Below are 18,744 nucleotides of genomic sequence, written 5' to 3' on the forward strand. Positions count from 1 at the left end.
CACACGCAAGACACTTCTAAAATGCACACAGCCATTTGTGCATATGCAAAAACCATCAGCAGTTCCTAAAGATGTGCAGTGTAGTACTCTTGCTGGTGACCTAAGACAACAGGACCACAATGCACTTCTTCAGGAAATGCTTATTGTTTTTGCATCAGCAGAGAGGCTGAGTGCTGTTTATATGATTTTGTGAACTTAATTAATTTATGTTTCACTTGTTTTCACGATTCGATGTGAGAAAAAAATAAAAAGTCCACCACACTCAATATATAATGAATACATATTTAGGTATTGTCTTTGCTAGATGGTTGATCCTTACTGTGCCTATGCACAGGACAGGTTATTATTAATGTCCATTAATTACACCCATGTTCTGATCTCTAAACATCATTCAGGTATGAGCGTTGAACGCTGGGGGACTACCACACAGCTATGCAAACTAGGTGCTTTTGACAAGCAAGGTGCAGGTGGTATTTTAAATAATACAATAAAAAAGCCAAGGGTTCATTATACATGTGTATGAACAACCTCAGACCCAGGCGGAATAGCGACATTTTAATGAATATTTTACAAATGCCACGGATGGGTCACACACTGCCTCAATTTCCTATTGTAAGCACGAGAGAGTCATTTTTTTTGTCCCTGCCACTGCCCTCTCACCACCACTCCGTCCGACACCAACACAAATAAAGGTGCGCAGGTCAACAGGTTAAAGGAGCCCGTTACAGAATCCACACTCAAAAGATAACAAGCACCGAAGCCAGCTGCTGTAATGTGAACATTAATCTTCTTTGGGTTCAAGGAGATGGTCAAGTAAATGTTTTACCAAGACTATGCAGAGGTCATTATTCAAAATAATAAGACAAAGAAGAAAAATTACGCAACCGCATGGATTGTCCTAAAACACTTTCCGACGTACATTTGTTCTCACGATTATTTACAAATAATGATGGGTGCAGAAGCAAAATATTTAGATGACATCGTACGGCGCATGATGTAGGACATCGTAAGATGACATCACACGGTAATCGGGAGTGCATGCGCCAGTATGACGTGATGTAGAAAGATGACATCACACATAATGGTGTTATCGCCTTGGCTGACTAAGATAATACTTTGAAGTTTGGCAATCGTTTGATCAATTTGGACGGTTTTCTCTAGGGTAAGTCCCTAATAGCAAAATCACTTTATCATAAAATTGTTATTCATATTGGATTATCTTTACGGGAGTTATTGTACCCTTCCTCCAACAGCCTGGGCCATTACATTAACACGTTCAACCTTCGTTGAAATGAGATAAAACCCTTACAGAAACAATTAAAAATATTTTTCTCAAAAATCCCCATTATTTTACAAGCTTTCTTCCTGTTAGAGCCACGGGCACTGAATTCAGCATCAAGGTCAAAATATGAGAAAACAAATTTGCACAGGGGACAAAAAAAGCGAGCAGAGGGTGAGGGGTCCGTGTCCGTCTGATTAAATGAGAGTACCTGTTGGCAGGGGTGGTGAAGACGCCCAGCACTACGTCTCTGCCGTTGATGGTGATAATGTCCGTCAGGGCCTGTAGCTCATTAAAGTAGAAGTGAGTGTCGCCGGGGACGGAGCAATTAAGGCGCGCTTTAACGAAGGACGTCCAGTGCTTGTCCAGCACACGCTGCGAGCCGCCGGCGTCGTCCTTGCACACGCGCGCCACGCGCGACACCACCACCTGGGCACACGGGCACACGGGGACACGTCAGCCACGCGCGACACCACCACCTGGGCACACGGGCACACAGGAATACAGGCACATGTGCACACATCAGTCATGTGCGCAAAAAGTTATCGTTGTCGCAGTGTGTTCGATTCCCACCTGGAGTATCTTTCTGCGAGGGGTATGTATGTTCTCCCCCTGCATCGGTTTCCTCTAGGTTCTGCAGTTTCCTCCCACAGCTAAATAAAACACGCAGTGTAACTAGTATTGTCCAAATATGCAGATGCTGAAATTTTATCTGCAAATTACTCAATTGTGATGAGGCATAGCAACATCACCTCCCACTCCCCCCAACCTTCAATGTGAAAGCTTGGCAGGCATCTCCTGAAAAAGTATTGAGACCCAGTGAGGCTTTCCTGGGTAAACAAGTATAAATAATAATGCTCATGCTGAATGCAAAATGTCTAAATGCAATTCCATTTCAAGACATTTTAATTTTTGATTTGCATCTTCCCCACCGATTTTATCCCAATTCTACAATCAGTGTCATGCCACTGATTGCAGCGTGGCACTTTTTGTTAGAGAACTGCCAATGAAAAGATGATATTATAGAGCTACCTCTGAAATCCCTTCTAAGTGACCTCTGGTCCAGAAATTAGGGGGCAGCCCTTCCTATCGACTCTTGTCAATGAATGTAATATTCATTACACTCATATCGAAACGCTATTTTTAATTATAAGGCCTGCAATTTAGCCACATTTTTATGTAAACCAAATGGAATGTGGTGGAGGGGGTGGGGTGGCGACAGTGCTGAGACGATCAACTCACTATGCTTGGGAACCCGGTATCAGCAGACAGGCGGATCTGAACCCAGGATGTCAGCGGTGCCGACTCATTGCTTTGACCTCTGCACCAACCGTCACCCTTAACCAAGATGATGTAAATTAAGCGACGAGCGTTAGATTTGAGGCGAGAGAGGTGACCACGACACAATTTGTGGTGGTCTTGGAAGTTGTGTTGGAAACTCCACATGACTATGACGGGGACTATGATGACGAAGGGAGGGGGATAACCTTCTATATGAAAGAACGATTATCTATGATCTCGATCAGGCTGGAGGGAAAAGAGTTAAGTATTAGGTGTGGACTTGAAGAGAGGGAGGGAGGCAGCCACGTGGGTCAGCCAGGGGGGAAGAGATAGCAATCACTCTTATTATTAATGGCTGCCTTTGCCAACAATTTTGTCCCAAGCCTGCACTCAAAAATGTCAAAAATTACACTTCTTAATGTTAAACTATAGAATTAAGACTTGAGAGGCAAAAAACTTTTTTTTATCAGTTTTCAACAATTGCCTTTTTTGCACAGAATATTAAATGCCACACGAACACGGAAAAGCCAATATTGGGTAGATTTTCCTTACACATGAATAACTGGCTCCATTAAAGTACCCTTAGAAATTATGCGTTGGGTTAGAAAAAATGCTGAACAATAAAAATTGTTAACTCGAGTCCTGCAGAAATGGAGGAAGAGCCTGGTTATTTTTTTTTTCAGCTTTCAAAACAGTTTATGCCCCTGCCACAATAATGCGACTGATAAAGACAGCTCAGTCACCACCCTCCACCCCACGAGCTCGCGGCTCTACGCGCTCGCACACACCCCTGTGATTATTGGTCCTTTGTGTGTCATGAAAACGTCACAATACTTTACAAGGTCAAGGCCGACCTACATCAACTCAAAGAGCCAACAACTCGAAACCCTCCAGACAAACGGAGGGGGCTGGATAAATACAGCATACAATGACAATGACGCTTCATCCATTCAGCCTCGACCAGAGCAAGCCGCTTCAACACAACCCAGTAATGAACCACCATCCCCCCCGCTCCATGACATGCGAGTGATAGAGCGGCAAAACATGAAAGGCAGGCACCCGGGGGTCGGTAGGCCCGGTAACCCAGATTTAGCGGCTATGACAAACTTGAAAATTACTACACGGGGGCACCCACAGCCGCCAATTGGGGACCAGGTCACACAGCATCAATCAGCCACCGAGCGCAGTGCTGGTGGAAGGGCACCAGTCGCGCCACCGTGCTCACTGGAGCTCACAGCGGAGCCGAGGCTGAGCAGCCATCCGTCTGTGGCACAGCTGACCCCGCCAATGTTTCATGTAAGGACGTGGAGAGTGTCGCGTTCGCATGGCCCAAGTATTCAGCTGCCTGGGTATTTGGGCCCTATTATAATGCTAATAAAATGCAGCTGGTTACATTTTAATTTTTTTAATTTAATGAGTTTCCCCTCCATCTCCTCTCTCACGCAGCTTTAGTCTCCTTCGCTATTATGCCGGCAATTAGAATGGCATCATCGCTTCAAGTCGAGAGGAGAAGAAAAAAAAAATGCGGGGTTGATGTCTCAATCAGTAATGACATGGCCCTTGAAGATATTGAAAATTATGTTTATAGAGGGGGAGGGAAAATAAAAGTGCACGTAAAAAAGATTAAATGAGAATGAGAAATTAAATTAATAATCAGGCCGCATATATATCTTGGCTTTGTGCATCGTGTTTACAAAAAGAATTAAATGGGCAGCTTTTAGTATGAACAACTGCCACATCTGCGCTCCGTTCGCTGGTTGGCTGTGCAGCCATGCAGATGGAGAACTGCCAGGTCTCTTCCATTAGCATTGGGAAAGGTTAAGCGATTCTGTCATTCCCTGGGCGCACGCCACGCTTTGACAGACTCAGGCTCAGGTGCCTGGCTCGACAAAAACGGGAATTTAATTCGGCTTGTTTCTATTTATTACCTCCATTACCGTTGGCTGCTGAATTTAAATGCGGCAGAGCGGGCGGGTAGGGTGGGATGGATTCCTGCGCAGATGGTGGTAATTGGATTGGGCCCGAATAGGAAATTGTGTTTGCAATCTGCATCTCTCGCAGTCTGGACCTTGCGATAAAAGCCCGTCTCCTCTCCACCGCCCCTGCAGGCCGAAACTGGTCAAAGGGGAGCTTGAGTTGTTCTTAAAATGAGCGCACGCGCACATACGCGGGCACGCGCTCGTGCCAATGCGCAACGCAATGCGAGACAGGCTTAAGGATCCGCCAGGGTTCGGGGGCTTATCCGTCTTTGGTGGTTCATCCTGCCGTGTCCAGGCTGTAGATCTCAGCGATACACTTGTGCACGCGAGCAAGTTGTGTTTAAAGAGGCGCGGGAGGTGCATCACTCCGTGTCGCACCGCCGCTGGCGACGCTCATGCTGGCCCACGGGCCGGGAGGGTGGGTGGGTGGGCGAGCGGGTTGGGGTTGCGGGGTGATATCGCCAGCGCAATGTGCGCGGCGGCGGGCGGCACAGCGCACCAGCAGGGGGGCTTCCCAATCTAAGCCTGGACTCAGGAGCTGCGAGGATGAAATCACCGCTAAGGGGAAGGCGCCCTCGTGAAACGTCGCACGCTTCGCCTTTGCTCGTTGATATTCCGTTCGCACTACTCTCGCCATCCCAGGTTCAGAAGTCAAACAAAGGCGGCGAGATTGAAGTAAACCGAGTGAACTCTATTACAGAATGCTAATCCAGTTGGCTTGAGACGCCGCAATCTCATCCTACTCCCTGAGAACGTTTGTTCAATGACCAGGAAACAAAGGAATGATTTTTTTACGCACAGCGTTAACCCCTTCTTGCAGAGCCTTCTCCATTCTCTGCTCTATTCTACCAAAGCAGAAGTTGCAGGCTCAATCATTTGGTCTGATTCAGTTCAGCTTTTGTTTACCATCCCCACAGAATGGCAGAAGAGCAACACTGTTGGTTACACTGTGTGCGATGAGGCGATTACTAACCACTGACCTCTTTCATTAACAGCGCACGATGTCGGAGATGGAAGGAAGATCAGGGGAGAGGCACTTTTTTACATTTGTTAAACAGCAGCTCCGCAACTAGTTGACTTTGCACTTGTTACCAGTAAGGTGCTTATGCTGTCTCGAACGAGTATATTCACAAAATAGCCTGTTGTACCGACGTGATGCGTAAAGACTTTTTGCTCCAAAAAAAAATCCTCACGCAAGTATGGCTGGCTTTCCGTGGCGTAATCCAGTGCAGAGTCCCGCAAAACCCTCCGCGATTATTTTGACACGATCTAAAATTGTATAAAAATTACATGCGGTCGATACCACCCCCACACCCCCCCCCCCCGCTCATTGGCCGCATCGCAAGCCGTTCATCATGCCAGGGCTGTGCCGCAAGCACTGCATTTTAAACTTCCTCGCGGCTGGTGGCAGGTTTTGCTTTAAGAGATTAGCGTCAAGCCTGGGAGGTGGGCGGACATTTCTGGACCTCCTTAAGAGGCAGGGTTTGATTTTTTTTCCAGATGGGTGTGGAAAGTGCTGCTGTAAGGGTAAGTTGCGTCTGAAGAGCATTTATGGCCTACAGCTGGAGGCCTTATGTTGTCAGGCTGGGGTAATGTGAACAACAAAGTGGCCACATTTAAAAGTAACCGTTCTCGTAAAAAAAAACCAAAGCAATTATTGATCCCAAAAAAAAGACTCCAAAACCACATGCCTAAATAATGGATTGTTCTTTTGAGATTGCAGCAAGTAAAGTTAATAGGATTTGGGTTAAGCAGATGGCCAGTATCGTGCAAGCAGGTTATTTATGGAGCTTGGTCAGACCAATGTGAGTTATTGCTCAGAGAAATCTGGACCGTACAGAGCTAATGAAACACTTTCTAAATTACATACGCACGGTGTGTTCCTTTCAGCGTAGGGATAGTGCAAATTCAACGACGGGCTTGTGTATTCACTTTGTTTACAATTACCATATTGAATACCCATGGGGAAGGGGAGAAGAAAGAAAAAAATAGGCATTTTATTGAAGTTACGTCTCGCTGCGCAATTACATTTATATTTATAAATTTGGTGCTATTACACGGAAAGTTTTAGGCCTGCAAACGTTTTCACCTTCTCAATTCCGTCATTTCCAGATGGGAAAAAAACAAATGTCACCGTCATTGGATTAGGGAACTTCTTTGTGTAGTTTCTGCAGCTTACCCCAATGCACGGCATGTAAGAAACCATTGTTACATCTTGCAGCCCCTTCTCTACACTGAAGAGTTGTGGAGAATTTGGAGGCCTAGGTATTAAACCTGTCCCAAGACAAATGGGAGAGAAGAAACGATTTTGAATAAGCTGCACATATTTTCAAACTCGCTCTGCGCTTAATTTGATCTTTCTTGAAAGTAAAATATGCGCCAGGCTTTAATTAAATCTGTAACCGGACATTTATTGTAATCATAGCAATCGCCCAGCACAGAAATAATGTTCGCATTCTATTCCCCTGCAAGCTTAACATTGCAACATCAAACAAAGGGATGTTACAATGCTAATGTCGAACATACGCATACATTTTCTTGACTGAGACAAAAGAGCTAATAAACGAGGTGTTTTGAGGACAAGTAAACAAACACGTCTGCATGACGATATCAAAAGCTGCAGAGTAGTGCAGCTTTTGCGGAGAGTGCAAGTTCCCCTTAGTATAGACACACAATCTTGATTTGAAGCTTTCGTGACTGCAGGAATCCATACTTTTTGGTTCTTTCGGCAAAGTCACGTAGGTAGAAAAATAAAATAACATATTATTTTGAGATATATTATACGAGCTTTACTACCCCTGCTTCGCCTGGGACTTAATTCACCACGCCCGGCCGCCTTTGTCTCCCCAGTGGCAATGTTCACACACACCAGTTAATTGTTTGAGGCTGAGTGGACCTAAGAACCTAGGGGAGGCCCAGGACCGGTCGAACTCGGGTCGCCGGGTTCGTAGAGCAGCGCGCTAACCACTACACTACAATGCGTTAAGTTTCCACATGCGCGGGTCACGTGACAGATGTGACGTCACAGCTCACTTGCTATGCTAAAAATATATGCATTAATTGCCCCCCCCCCCCCCCCAAAAAAAACACACAAAAGTGTATTTTTATAATTTTTGCATGGTGTACAGTCTGGAAAGTACCCACATGGCAAATTTCCAGTATGTTGCATGTCGGGAAGTACGCATTTTGAACAGACACACATATTCACAACTTTGCCTTTTATATATGTGGAGATTATATCATTTTTCATTTAATTTTATTTTTCTACCTACGTGACTTAACCGAAAGAACCAAAGAGTATAGACATACACTCTTCCGTACTCCATTTCAAGCACAACACTATTACTTTTTCTTTTTGGGTGCCACGCCACAGCCACCCTTCAAAGGGGATTTCAGGAGAAGAATATACGCACACATCCGCAATGTGTGTTGCGAGCAAGAAAAACAAATCTGACTCTCAATAATCGTCACTTTCATTTTACCTTCCTCCCACCTGCTAATTCGCATGGATTTCTGCAAATGGATGTCTGCAATGTAGTGGGGTCTTTGTAAATGGAGCTAAAAACTATCGTCCACCCTCTATCCCACCCCTCCTCACCTCTGATGGGTTCTGTGCCTACTTAAGCCTTTTTGGACGGTGGGGAAATGTTATACTGATGATGACTACAAGATCCCTTCACTGTAGAAAACACGTGTCACTTGTTAAATAAAAGGCTGGTGAGGTTACGACTGCAGTACTCCCTAAATACAAACGCGACAAGAAATCCAACGTTTTGTTTTACAAGATTAGGCCAATGTGCGATGCTCTCATGGGCAAAACTGCTACACCACAATGAGCAGTTTCTCACCCACCACTTAAAATGTCCAATACGATGTTTCTGTGCCCTACAGGACTATCAAAAGCAATATTTAATGTCACTTAAAAATAAAGCAGAGTGTCGGTGGAAAGGAATACTGTTCAAATGTGAGTACTATACTCTCGCCTGGATGGATTATTTTTACCCACTGAATCCCATCACATCGGAAAATAGAGAAAATTATTTTGCTATAAGTCTGATTGAGTTAGGCGAAATCAATTCTGTAAAAAAAAATCGTTGGTTGAGTGATTTGAGGAGCCTATGGCAGTGCTACCCAAGATAAAAAATATATATACTGAACCAGACATGCCAAGCCCTAGATTATAATCTTATGCCCTCAAAAGGTAAAAGCTTGTCATTGTGGGTATTTGGTCTTTATGGTTTCAGCCTGGTTATGAATAACTGAACTAAACAGTCATAAAAAATTGGTTTGCACTAACATCAGCAATTTTCGTGTACATTTCTTTCCTATTTTCTTTATTGTTGTACTTTTTATGCTATTGCTGTTGTCATTTTGGTGACCTGTGTCACTAATTCTATCTACTCTCCTGGTCTCTTGAAGATCTGGCCCGGCTAAACGAAATAAAAATTGAAACTTGAAACAGGCACTGCTCTGTGCGGCTTATTCAGCAGATATGCGCATAGCCAAGAGCTGAAGAGAGCATAGTGGAGTAGTCGTGTGAGATGGCGCATTGAAGGATGCCAGGTAATATACAGATTGTCGCAACTCCACTCTCTAAGAAATCAATATAAAGCCAATTGTCGAGAGATGAAATATTCTTCACAGCGCACTCGGCTGCCAAAAATGTAAAGAGATGAAAGAGACAAAAACAAAAAACATGCAAGTAACTTCTCACTCTGCAATCTCTCTTCTAGGAAACACGTTGTTTGCAAGCGTCGTGTGGACCTGTGTGCCCATGCTGTCTCAAACGTTGTTCATTTTCTACAACATCCCACCTCCTCTTTCCATACTTGGGCTCATTAGCACTTTCAACTGCTGCGGTCATAACGAGCACAGCGGGGAGTCAGGTCTGTCCATAAGATTTATTTTCATAATTCTTTTTTTTTAACCTCCCATGACGTCAAGAGTGAGTCAGCGGGGAGCGAAAGGTAAAGTGTTCGCACGTTGGCATGGTTGGTAGCGCGTGGGCATCGCTCTCGCACGCATTTCCATCAGCATCAACGCAAAATGGGAAGGGCTGTGCGGCTAACACCAATGTTGCTCCGCTTACCACATCTTTGCGGTTTCCCTGCCCACATCTTTGGTCTGTTATCACTCTTCTCTGCATAATCCTGAAACATGTCTTGGGTCGGCGTTCACGCTCAAGGTCTGGTTACACGGGGACCTGGCTGACGTTAGCCTCGAATGGGTTCACGTGAAATTAATTATGCGGGGAGTGGCTTGGTGCCCGCTATTCGCGCGATTGCTGTGAATGCAGCAGCAATGGCACAGCAAACTGCACTCCGAGGACCCCCAAATGAAATCTAATAATGTGAACGGTGGCTTCGAGGTAGTTTTTAAGAAATGTCCAAAACCATTTCCCAATAGGTTGTCGATGTTGAGTAATGTCCTCTTCCTCAAATGCATTATACTGACACAGAATAATCTGACCGCTGCCTCATTTACATTGCAGAACCTTTATAATAAAGTGCAAACAAAATAAATGTTAAATACAGTTTGTTGCAATGACGATGAATAACCCTTCAATTCAAACACCCTCACCGCAGTCAAGCACCTATGTCAACAGGGAACATCCAATTTTAACTCCTCCAAGGCAAGCACGTATCATGCGCATTAACCATTAACTGTAACGGTTAGATTAATTTGATTGATCAGAAAGAGGAAAAAATCTGTATTGGGCCGTGTAGTAGTGAGAGGGAATGGCTAGCTGAAGGAGATCATCGAGGGAATGTTATCGGGGGGAAATTCCGAGAGGAAAGAGGAGAATGGAGATGCTAGAAGAAGTTCAACAAGGACGTACATACAGATGTAGAGAGCAGCGGAGGACAGAGCAACACAGAGGAGAGAACTGACACGTGCAAGTTGTTCAGTGCAAGTGTGCAGGCATCCTGTGGATTCTCTGGTAGGTGGCAAGTTTGGCGCAAATGGGTAGCTCCATGGCTGAGCGCAACACGGCGTGTGCGTGTTCACTAAAGCACAGGCCCGGTTCGTTGCAACACTCAAGCCCGTGAGAGATGCATTAACCACGCCCTGGGTAATCTTCAACGAGAAGACGCACACACGCAAGATCGCCCCTCTGTAGACACTTGGGCGCTGGCATGCAAACAAACGCATCCATCACACTTGTACGTGTCACTGTGCGAGAACGCAGACGGTAAGAAAGCAAACTGGGATCAGGGTTAATTTTAACAGCGCTGGGGACAAAGCCTTCCCACCAGGGGCACAGGCCGATTGCTATGTTTCCTTTGGTTCTCAAAAGAGCCACTGAGATTCCACGTGGACTATCTTTCAGTTTACTTTTCTACGATACGATAGCTGTCGCGCACTTTCACCAAAGTTTTGCCTTGGAGTTATTGCTATCGTGAGGACATTGCCTGCTACGTTAGCCACATGTACTCCATACAAGGTACAAAAAAAAACCCCTCACTATTGACTCTTTCAAAGGCAGATTTTTTTGTGTTTTATTTGCACGCAGACACAAACGAGCTGTGTCACGTGGCGGCAGGACCGTGCCGTGTGTGTGGCTGGGCTGAGCGAGAGGTCTGCTGCTGCTGCTGCTTTACCTTGCCGAAGACGCTGTACTCCACGGCGATCTCACGGAAGAAAAAGTAGACGTGCTCCCCGTACTCCACAGCATGAACAAAATGGGGCTCTGCATTGTGCCAGCACAAAGTGAGGGGACGTGGAGCCCGTGTGTGAGAAGGGGGTGGGGGGGGGACCACGTACAAACATTATTGAACAGGGGGGCCATTACATACGCACGCATGACACCTCCAGATTAGCACGGTTGGCTTCGTATGGTGCAAAAGAAGTTCAACATACAAAGACATCCCCCCACCGCATTGCCTTACAGACTTTTTGGAGAAAGTGCTGCTATAGCAAGCACCGTTAAGGCCTGCACGGCACACGAGGGGGTGAGTGGCCAGCACAATGCCCGGCTGCCTTTGTCTCCCGAGTGGCGATGTTTATACACCGCACCAGGTACTCATTTAAGGCTGAGTCGACCTAGGAGAAGCCCAGGTCCAGTTTAAATAATCGTGATTGGTGTTGGCCATGAGCCAGAATCGAACTCGGGTTTCCAGGTTTGCAGCGCAGTGTGCCCACCTCTGCGCCACCGATCCCCGCATACACACGCACGAGTTGTTAGTGTTTGAAACGCAAGCGTGACTGGTTGAGATGTTACGATTTACTGTTGCCGGCGCTGCTGTGCGCTGGGCCTGCCAATCGATTACACGTGGGTGCCGTCTCACACTGCATTGCGTGCATAATCAAAGGTTTGCTTCACGGGGGCGTGTTGGCCTGCCCTACACTGCATTGTGGGGGTGCGCGCGTATGTCAGGAGTGGTGGCGGAGTGGTTAGCGCGCTGCGCTATGAACCCCGGCGACCTGAGAAAGCATAAGACAAAAGTGGGAGGGACACATAGCACCTGCCTCACATGATCAGATTCTATTTAGTACGTCCTCATGAGGCACTGTATGCATGTCTTGAGAGAGCAGCAGCACATTGGATTAATAAATGCAATGACGGTGGCTCACTACCTGCTTGTCTCATGCAACTCATGTGCCGCTTAATAATATGCCTGTAAGATGACAGGTTTTACAGCTAACGTGCAGCCACTCATATCTGCTCCACCACGAGGCATAAATTGGTCTCCGCGTTACTTTTAATTCATCTCGTTTCAATTTCAACCTGACCTTTTCAGAAGCAGAGCATGTTAATATCCCTACCGCTGCAGGATGTCTGTAGCTCATTTACGTAGTAAATGATGAGGAGCAGGGAGTGAGTGCTAGGCAGGGGTTTAGAGGGAACAAAGGGGAGCTTAACGGTGACAATGGGTGGAGACAAAACAATTGCACCTTTGAGCCACTTTGAGTCGTGCTTGATAGTTCTCAGTGTAGGACCCCCACCCATACTTCTGTACACGACTGCATCTATCGCCAGAAAGTCCGTGACCGTTCCAGAATACATCATTCCATCTGGGGAATAAAAAAAATGAAAAAATCACGCGTACGCACTCGAGTCAATAACACGCGCACACCTGCCACAGCCACAGGGTCACAGATGTCAGCGCAATACCACTTTGTGGTTAATTGCTCAATGCATTATGTGGTCGCTTTGCCTGTGACGCACAAATTAATACGATGAACGCAACATCTGTCAGCGCGGAGCGCGTGCGCGGGATTCAGTGCTTTATGGGAAATTGCATTACATCATTGAGCGGGAAACCAGATTACGTGACCGCGTCGTCCCCCGCCACCGTGCGCGAACGTGGCAGCATCTGTATTGTCAAATAAAACCGCGTCGTAACTCTCCCGACAAGAAACACGGACCCGCGCCGTTCACTAAGAACGCACGGGCCTGCGTCGCAACCCGGGTCGCTTCGCAGAAGGCAGCCATTCAGTCGAGAGTGCTTGCAAACACTTAATGTGCCAGACGACAGCCACCGGAACACGGCGAATATATCAGAAGCGTAAACATTACGGGGAGCAGTTTGACGAGGCGTGCGCAAATGTCGGGTGCTGTTTGACGTTCGCCACGACCACGCACGTGACGATCCGTCAGAGAGGGAAGAAGTGAGAGGTGCTCACCAGAAAAGAGTGCCACGTTGCTCTGCCGTGAATCGTAGGGACACTTTGCCATGCCACTGATGTCTTCTCCTTCCACCTCCAAGGTGTCAAGCTGTGTATCAGCGAACACGAGAAAGGAGGAAGAAAACGGAGCAGTAGCACAGGTGAGAGAAAAAGCTTTGACAACAACTCTACAGTTGAAATCTAATTTTAAAAAATCGTAATGAAATCGGTGAGAAAAAAAAACACACGCACAAAAGAACTTCTAACCTGATAAAATAACTGCCGCTGCTGTCAAAATGCTGTTGTCAGTTAATTAGTTTACCTGGAATGAAATACGTTTTTATCTGCAGTGAGGAGTGCATTTTGGGGCTGTGGGTACACGTTTTCGGGTGTTCACGTGTTTTTTGCCGAATTTGTTCAATTAGCTGAGGTTTGAGGTGTCAGATGAGAATTAATTTGAAAGGCACAAATTCGGTCCGGTGCCATCGGAGGTGAGGGCCATAGAATCACACCCCCCCCATTTCTCCAACACAGACATGCGCTCAGGTTAGCAGGCAGGCATCCACTTGGTTCATCATTCTAAGGGTGGGGGCGTCATGGTTTCTACTCCAGTCAATTTTACTCACAGATCCATCCACCCATGGTGAAGCCAGCCGTCTACCAGACTGACAGTTTCGTCTCATCCACACTTTGTTTCAACCACCACACTGCAGGTCACCTCACTTCTCTTGCTGCTTCTTTGCTCGTACTGCTCCACTTTGGGATTCCCTCGCATTATATCGTTTTTTCCCAAGCTCTTAATAACAATAAGAACCATTCACAAATCAAGAAATATGTTAACTATTGTGAATTATAACTTTGAAAATGCAATTTTGTTGCGAAGCCAATGATGTTTTTTCCCATCCTTTGGGCCTGTGCTAGGCAATTGTGTAAAAAAAAAAGTGAAGAGAAGGTTGCTTCCACCACTCTAACATAAAACCGAAGTCCTTAACCGAACCAACGTGTGCAAACTCACGTCACGAGGCACAGGGCCCATGTTCGCTCATCGTGATTAAATCTAATTTCTCTCTCCTCCCTGCCAATTTCTTATTACTAATACACACTTTTTAAGATTTGTTTTTTTTTAAACCTATGATTTAATTTTTAGATAGCACAACTTTGCAATTAAGCTGACCTTGCGGCATGCAAGATAACAAAGTGGCTAAAAAAATATGGTTCCAAAATAACCCAAGAGCTTTTATCCAGATTAAGTATGCCATTTAAATGAAGTACAAACATAATGCTAAATGATGGGGCAGTTTTAAAAAAGTGACTGCTAAATTGATTTGATAATGAGCAAGGAAATTATTCTATCAAGGTCACATAATTATGTGCAACAGTAAATTATGTGTCACAGAATTAATTATCAACTCATATGGGCATGCAACATTTATTTCACATTTACATACACCAACGTGTGACAACACATAAGCTAAAGTATTTTTAAAGCAAAGGAAGTGTGTATTTTTTATTTAAACTCCATCTACCACACCACAAAAGGGTTTAACAAACCACAATAGATATATCCAGTTGCCAAAACGACTTTGTGGCCAAATAATGATGAAGTACGTTCATATTCCCTGACACTGAACGCAAACGCATTTGTCTTCAATAAGGCTGAGAGCACATTAACGGGAACGTTATGAAAAATTCTGGCAGGGTGATTAAATGCGAAATAATTAATTAGCATCGTAGCAGAATCGTTTAGGTGTACAACAGGTGACATGGCTGTTTCTTAGTGGGGGGGGGGACTGAAAGTGAAATGCATGACAGCTGCCACACCTGACTTCACTCACACAATGCACCACGACAAAACCCCGACCTTCTCCTGCCTTCACGGAACGCATCCCTCACCAACTGTCACCCGCCGGCCCATTCGATCTGACATTTAATACTCATTCCTTGGTCAGGAGGCAATTACCCACTTAATTCTTTCCAAAGAGCCCCAGAAAAACTTATCTGAATGTAGGTTGCCAAATGCGGGGAGAATCCGGCGCTGAAATGAATATATATTTGGACCAAACCTCTCTGGTAATTTTATGAATTTAATCAACTTTAATGTTACATGCAAAAAAATAAATCGCAGATGGTTTTCAAGCCGACGAGACACTTGGGAGAATTTGCTTGCACGTTTTACATTCCATGGTTACACGGTGCAATAGTGCCTGGTTTCTCAGGTGATAACACCTTAATTCTGTGACATAATTAATCCTAGACACACCTACAGGAGGCTCGATTAAGAATTCATTAGATATGTTGTAAATTGCCCTGTTCCAATTTCATAAATCTACGAGGGAAACGAAATACCTTCTGGAAAGGTAACTTCAGAAACATTTTTTACGGATAGCCTATTAGTTTAACTGAAAGTCATTCTTTAAATGTGTTTTTATCTACAATCAATTTCTTTTTATATTATGCCTATGGTCAATAAGCAATATAGAAGTAGTATTGCAAAGACTCTGATCTGTATAACAAAGTACATATATTTTGTTTTCAGGCCATGTTCACTTGCCTTACGTACAATTTATTGAATTTCCAGAAGTCTCCAATTGCTTCAATTATGGTTGTACATTTATGGAAAAGCTGCCATGCAGGGAGTTTAGTTTTGTTCAGATTTTGTATCATAAATATTTACTCTTTATGAATAAGGGTATTCAAAACGGCATTAAGTGCCTGCATGCTGCGATTCATTGCACTCTCTCCTACTGTGCATCTATATTTCTGAAAAGTGCTGATCTCTGCATTTGAACAAATTTGGTTCCATGTATATTCTATGCCGGAGGCAATTAACACCGCTATTGTAAACACTACACGTCAGCAATTCCAGCACCTTCACCGCTATTGCTGTTGTCACAACTTCCGTTCACCACCATCAACACTATCATCATCCCCAACCACTGACATTTTAAATGAGCTAACAGCGCACAGAGCAGCAGTCTCAAGCAATACATGTTTTTCATGTGCAGTGACATTTTTTTCCTCCAACCTCTTAAAAAATAGACACAAAGGAAACAATAGCCACAAAGGGTGACCTTCTCATGGTTCTGTGCCAGAAACAAGGAAGCATTCAGCTCGACGTTTTATTGTTTGTTTGATGTACATTAATCCTCTTTGCCATAACAAAGACATCAACGCAGCCTTTGGACCACTGAGCCCCCATGTAAGCTAATCCCTATTGAGGCAGAATGGCTTCTTGGGTAACATCAAGGCCGGTTAACCAATGCGAAACCGTTGCAAGTGTTTATTAATTTCTCCTCGGTTAACTTATCCCCGAAGCATGTGGTTTATACATTTTTCATAAGACCACCATTTTAGAAGGTTGCATAATTTCCCGTGAAATTTATTAATTTTTAGCCATGGATGCATGAATTATTTGGCAACAAATTCACGAGCTAACCTGAGGTTATTCCTTTTTTTTTTTAATAAAAAAAAACATTGAGTCCTGTTTTATACACGTGTATAGTACACGAACAGCAGTTTTGAGATGCGTGTGCAAACGGTTTATTTGTTTTTTGTTACAGTTGCTTTTATTGCCACTGCAGATGCTGAATTAGACAATTCGTCCATCCCCTGACCCCCCAACCCAGCACCGACCACAGAGGACAAAGATAACCCAAGTACAAAGCAAGTTTATCTTCTTGGTTCTTTCGGTAAAGTCTCGTAGGAGGGAAATAATAAAATAATAAAAATAAAACATAATAAAATTATTCTCACGGTTTATTTGTTTTTTGTTACAGTTGCTGAGAATTATTTTATTATGTTTTATTTTTTTTATTTCATTATTTCCCTTCTACGTGACTTTACCGAAAGAGCCAAGAAGATGAATCCCTGCAGTCACGAAAGCTTTAAATCGAAATTTAAAGCAAGTTTATTTTGAATTAATGGCAACATCACAGGGCCAATGATCTGGTCAGCAACTTCAAGGGGTTTCTCCACATTCATTTGGCGAGGCAAATCAAGGACAGGTATGACAGTGGGGATGGCCATTTTACTCACGGTCCACTTTAGACTACTCAAAAACTTAACAACGTGTACGCCCATTTCTTTAACAGTGTATTTCTTTTCGGTTGCTAATAACACACAGGCTGAGGGATCAAAGTAAGCCTAAAGGCACAATTTGTTCTGCGTTTTTCAGGAGGAGATGCTCATTAGTAGGATGCTAAACAAGCCTCATGCCGATAGAATTGTGTCTACAACACAGTCGAAGTTAATTTAATTTTCATGTGCCTTTTGTTAATTAATTCATAACATGCCACAGACATGTGTACACTTTGTACTATGGATTGACAGGACTTCCTAACGTGTGTATCTGTGATACAAATATGCTATGTTTAGCGATAACACTGTTGGGCAAGTGCTCTCAGTGAGCACCTATTAAGGCCAGCAGAGAACCCCAGGGGGTTGGTGTGACCAGAACTGCACCCAGTCATTTGCAGGTGGTTAGTGCACCGCTCTATAATCACCGCTACAGGGTGTGAGTTCAACTCCTGGCCACATGAGACACGAGTGGTAAATGGTATATAAACCTGATCTGGGATACCCCTAGGCCAATTCAGCCTAAAACGAACAACGTACGTGATGGAAGACATCCTGCAACTCGCCGCTCAATCCATGTGATTTATTGAACTTATCATGACCTGGGATCATGGTGAGCTTCAGGAACGATGTTTTGTGTCTTGGTTATACTCCCCATCTCATCTGTGCTGACCTGGTCGTTCTGTTTCTCTTCATTCCAACCGTTAACATAACGGAATAAGTTGCAGGAAGAAAAACCAGTAAAATTTTCCACGCACATTTCAAACCGCGTGTCACAGATTCAAACATCTATGTAAATCAATGAATTGTAACATGCATTGTGCATGAAGTTTCATCATCGCTACTTGAAAGACAAATCTGGTGGGACGGAGGCGTGGTGCTGACCACACCTTGCCCTCACGTGGCCCTCACGTGTCATGCTCGAACTCAAGAGGTGCTCGCTAACAGCACTGTCTAAACAATTTTTGTAACTAAAGAATGTTTTATTTTATCAGGTAAGGCCCACTGACCTATTAGCTCATTTTCTGAAGCGACCTGGCCACAAATGATAGCTCAACCAAGTGGAAATTTATAGCAGCCAAATACTCGAAACGCGTGTTGATTGTAAATGTGGAGGGAAAAAGTGGAGGACCCAGAGAAAGATCCACGCGACCACAGGGAAAACACGCAAACTCAAAATATACAGGCATCAGGGTCGGTATCGAACCCACGAACCCCCTGTATACGAGGCAAGGTAGCAAACATCTCGCTCCGCAAGAGTCTCGACAGGAGTTGGGATTGTGTGCGTATAAGTGTATTTTATACTGTGCTTGCTTTTTGTGCTTTTTAATCTTACCAGGTAGTTCCTGCACATGGGGTTGAAGGCGTTGGTGCCACACACGAACATGCTGTTGTCTCCTCTCCTGAGCAGCACTTTAATGTAGTTCCTGCACTCCGCCTGGGCACAAGGGGTTAGCGTTTCTTCCCTCGGCACGGTGTAAACACAATCGTGACGCACGAAAATACGACGAGTCATCCTCA

At 44.6% G+C, this 18,744-nt stretch overlaps 1 protein-coding gene across 2 annotated transcripts in view; it reads right to left on the minus strand.

The window, feature by feature from the left end:
* Window positions 1-18,744, minus strand: part of LOC144731598 (semaphorin-6A-like) — a 146,721-nt gene that overhangs the window by 43,899 nt on the left and 84,078 nt on the right. For both annotated transcript variants that reach the window (XM_078612772.1, XM_078612771.1), the window contains 5 exons: window positions 18,560-18,661; window positions 13,168-13,258; window positions 12,436-12,555; window positions 11,142-11,230; window positions 1,491-1,708 (listed from right to left, as the gene is read on the minus strand). In XM_078612772.1, coding sequence (XP_078468898.1) covers window positions 1,491-1,708; window positions 11,142-11,230; window positions 12,436-12,555; window positions 13,168-13,258; window positions 18,560-18,661 — 620 coding nt within the window. The remainder of the gene's footprint in view (window positions 1-1,490; window positions 1,709-11,141; window positions 11,231-12,435; window positions 12,556-13,167; window positions 13,259-18,559; window positions 18,662-18,744) is intronic.

The sequence above is a fragment of the Lampetra planeri genome, chromosome 39, assembly GCF_965212315.1.
Source record: "Lampetra planeri chromosome 39, kcLamPlan1.2.h2, whole genome shotgun sequence".
NCBI classification, from domain to species: domain Eukaryota; kingdom Metazoa; phylum Chordata; class Hyperoartia; order Petromyzontiformes; family Petromyzontidae; genus Lampetra; species Lampetra planeri.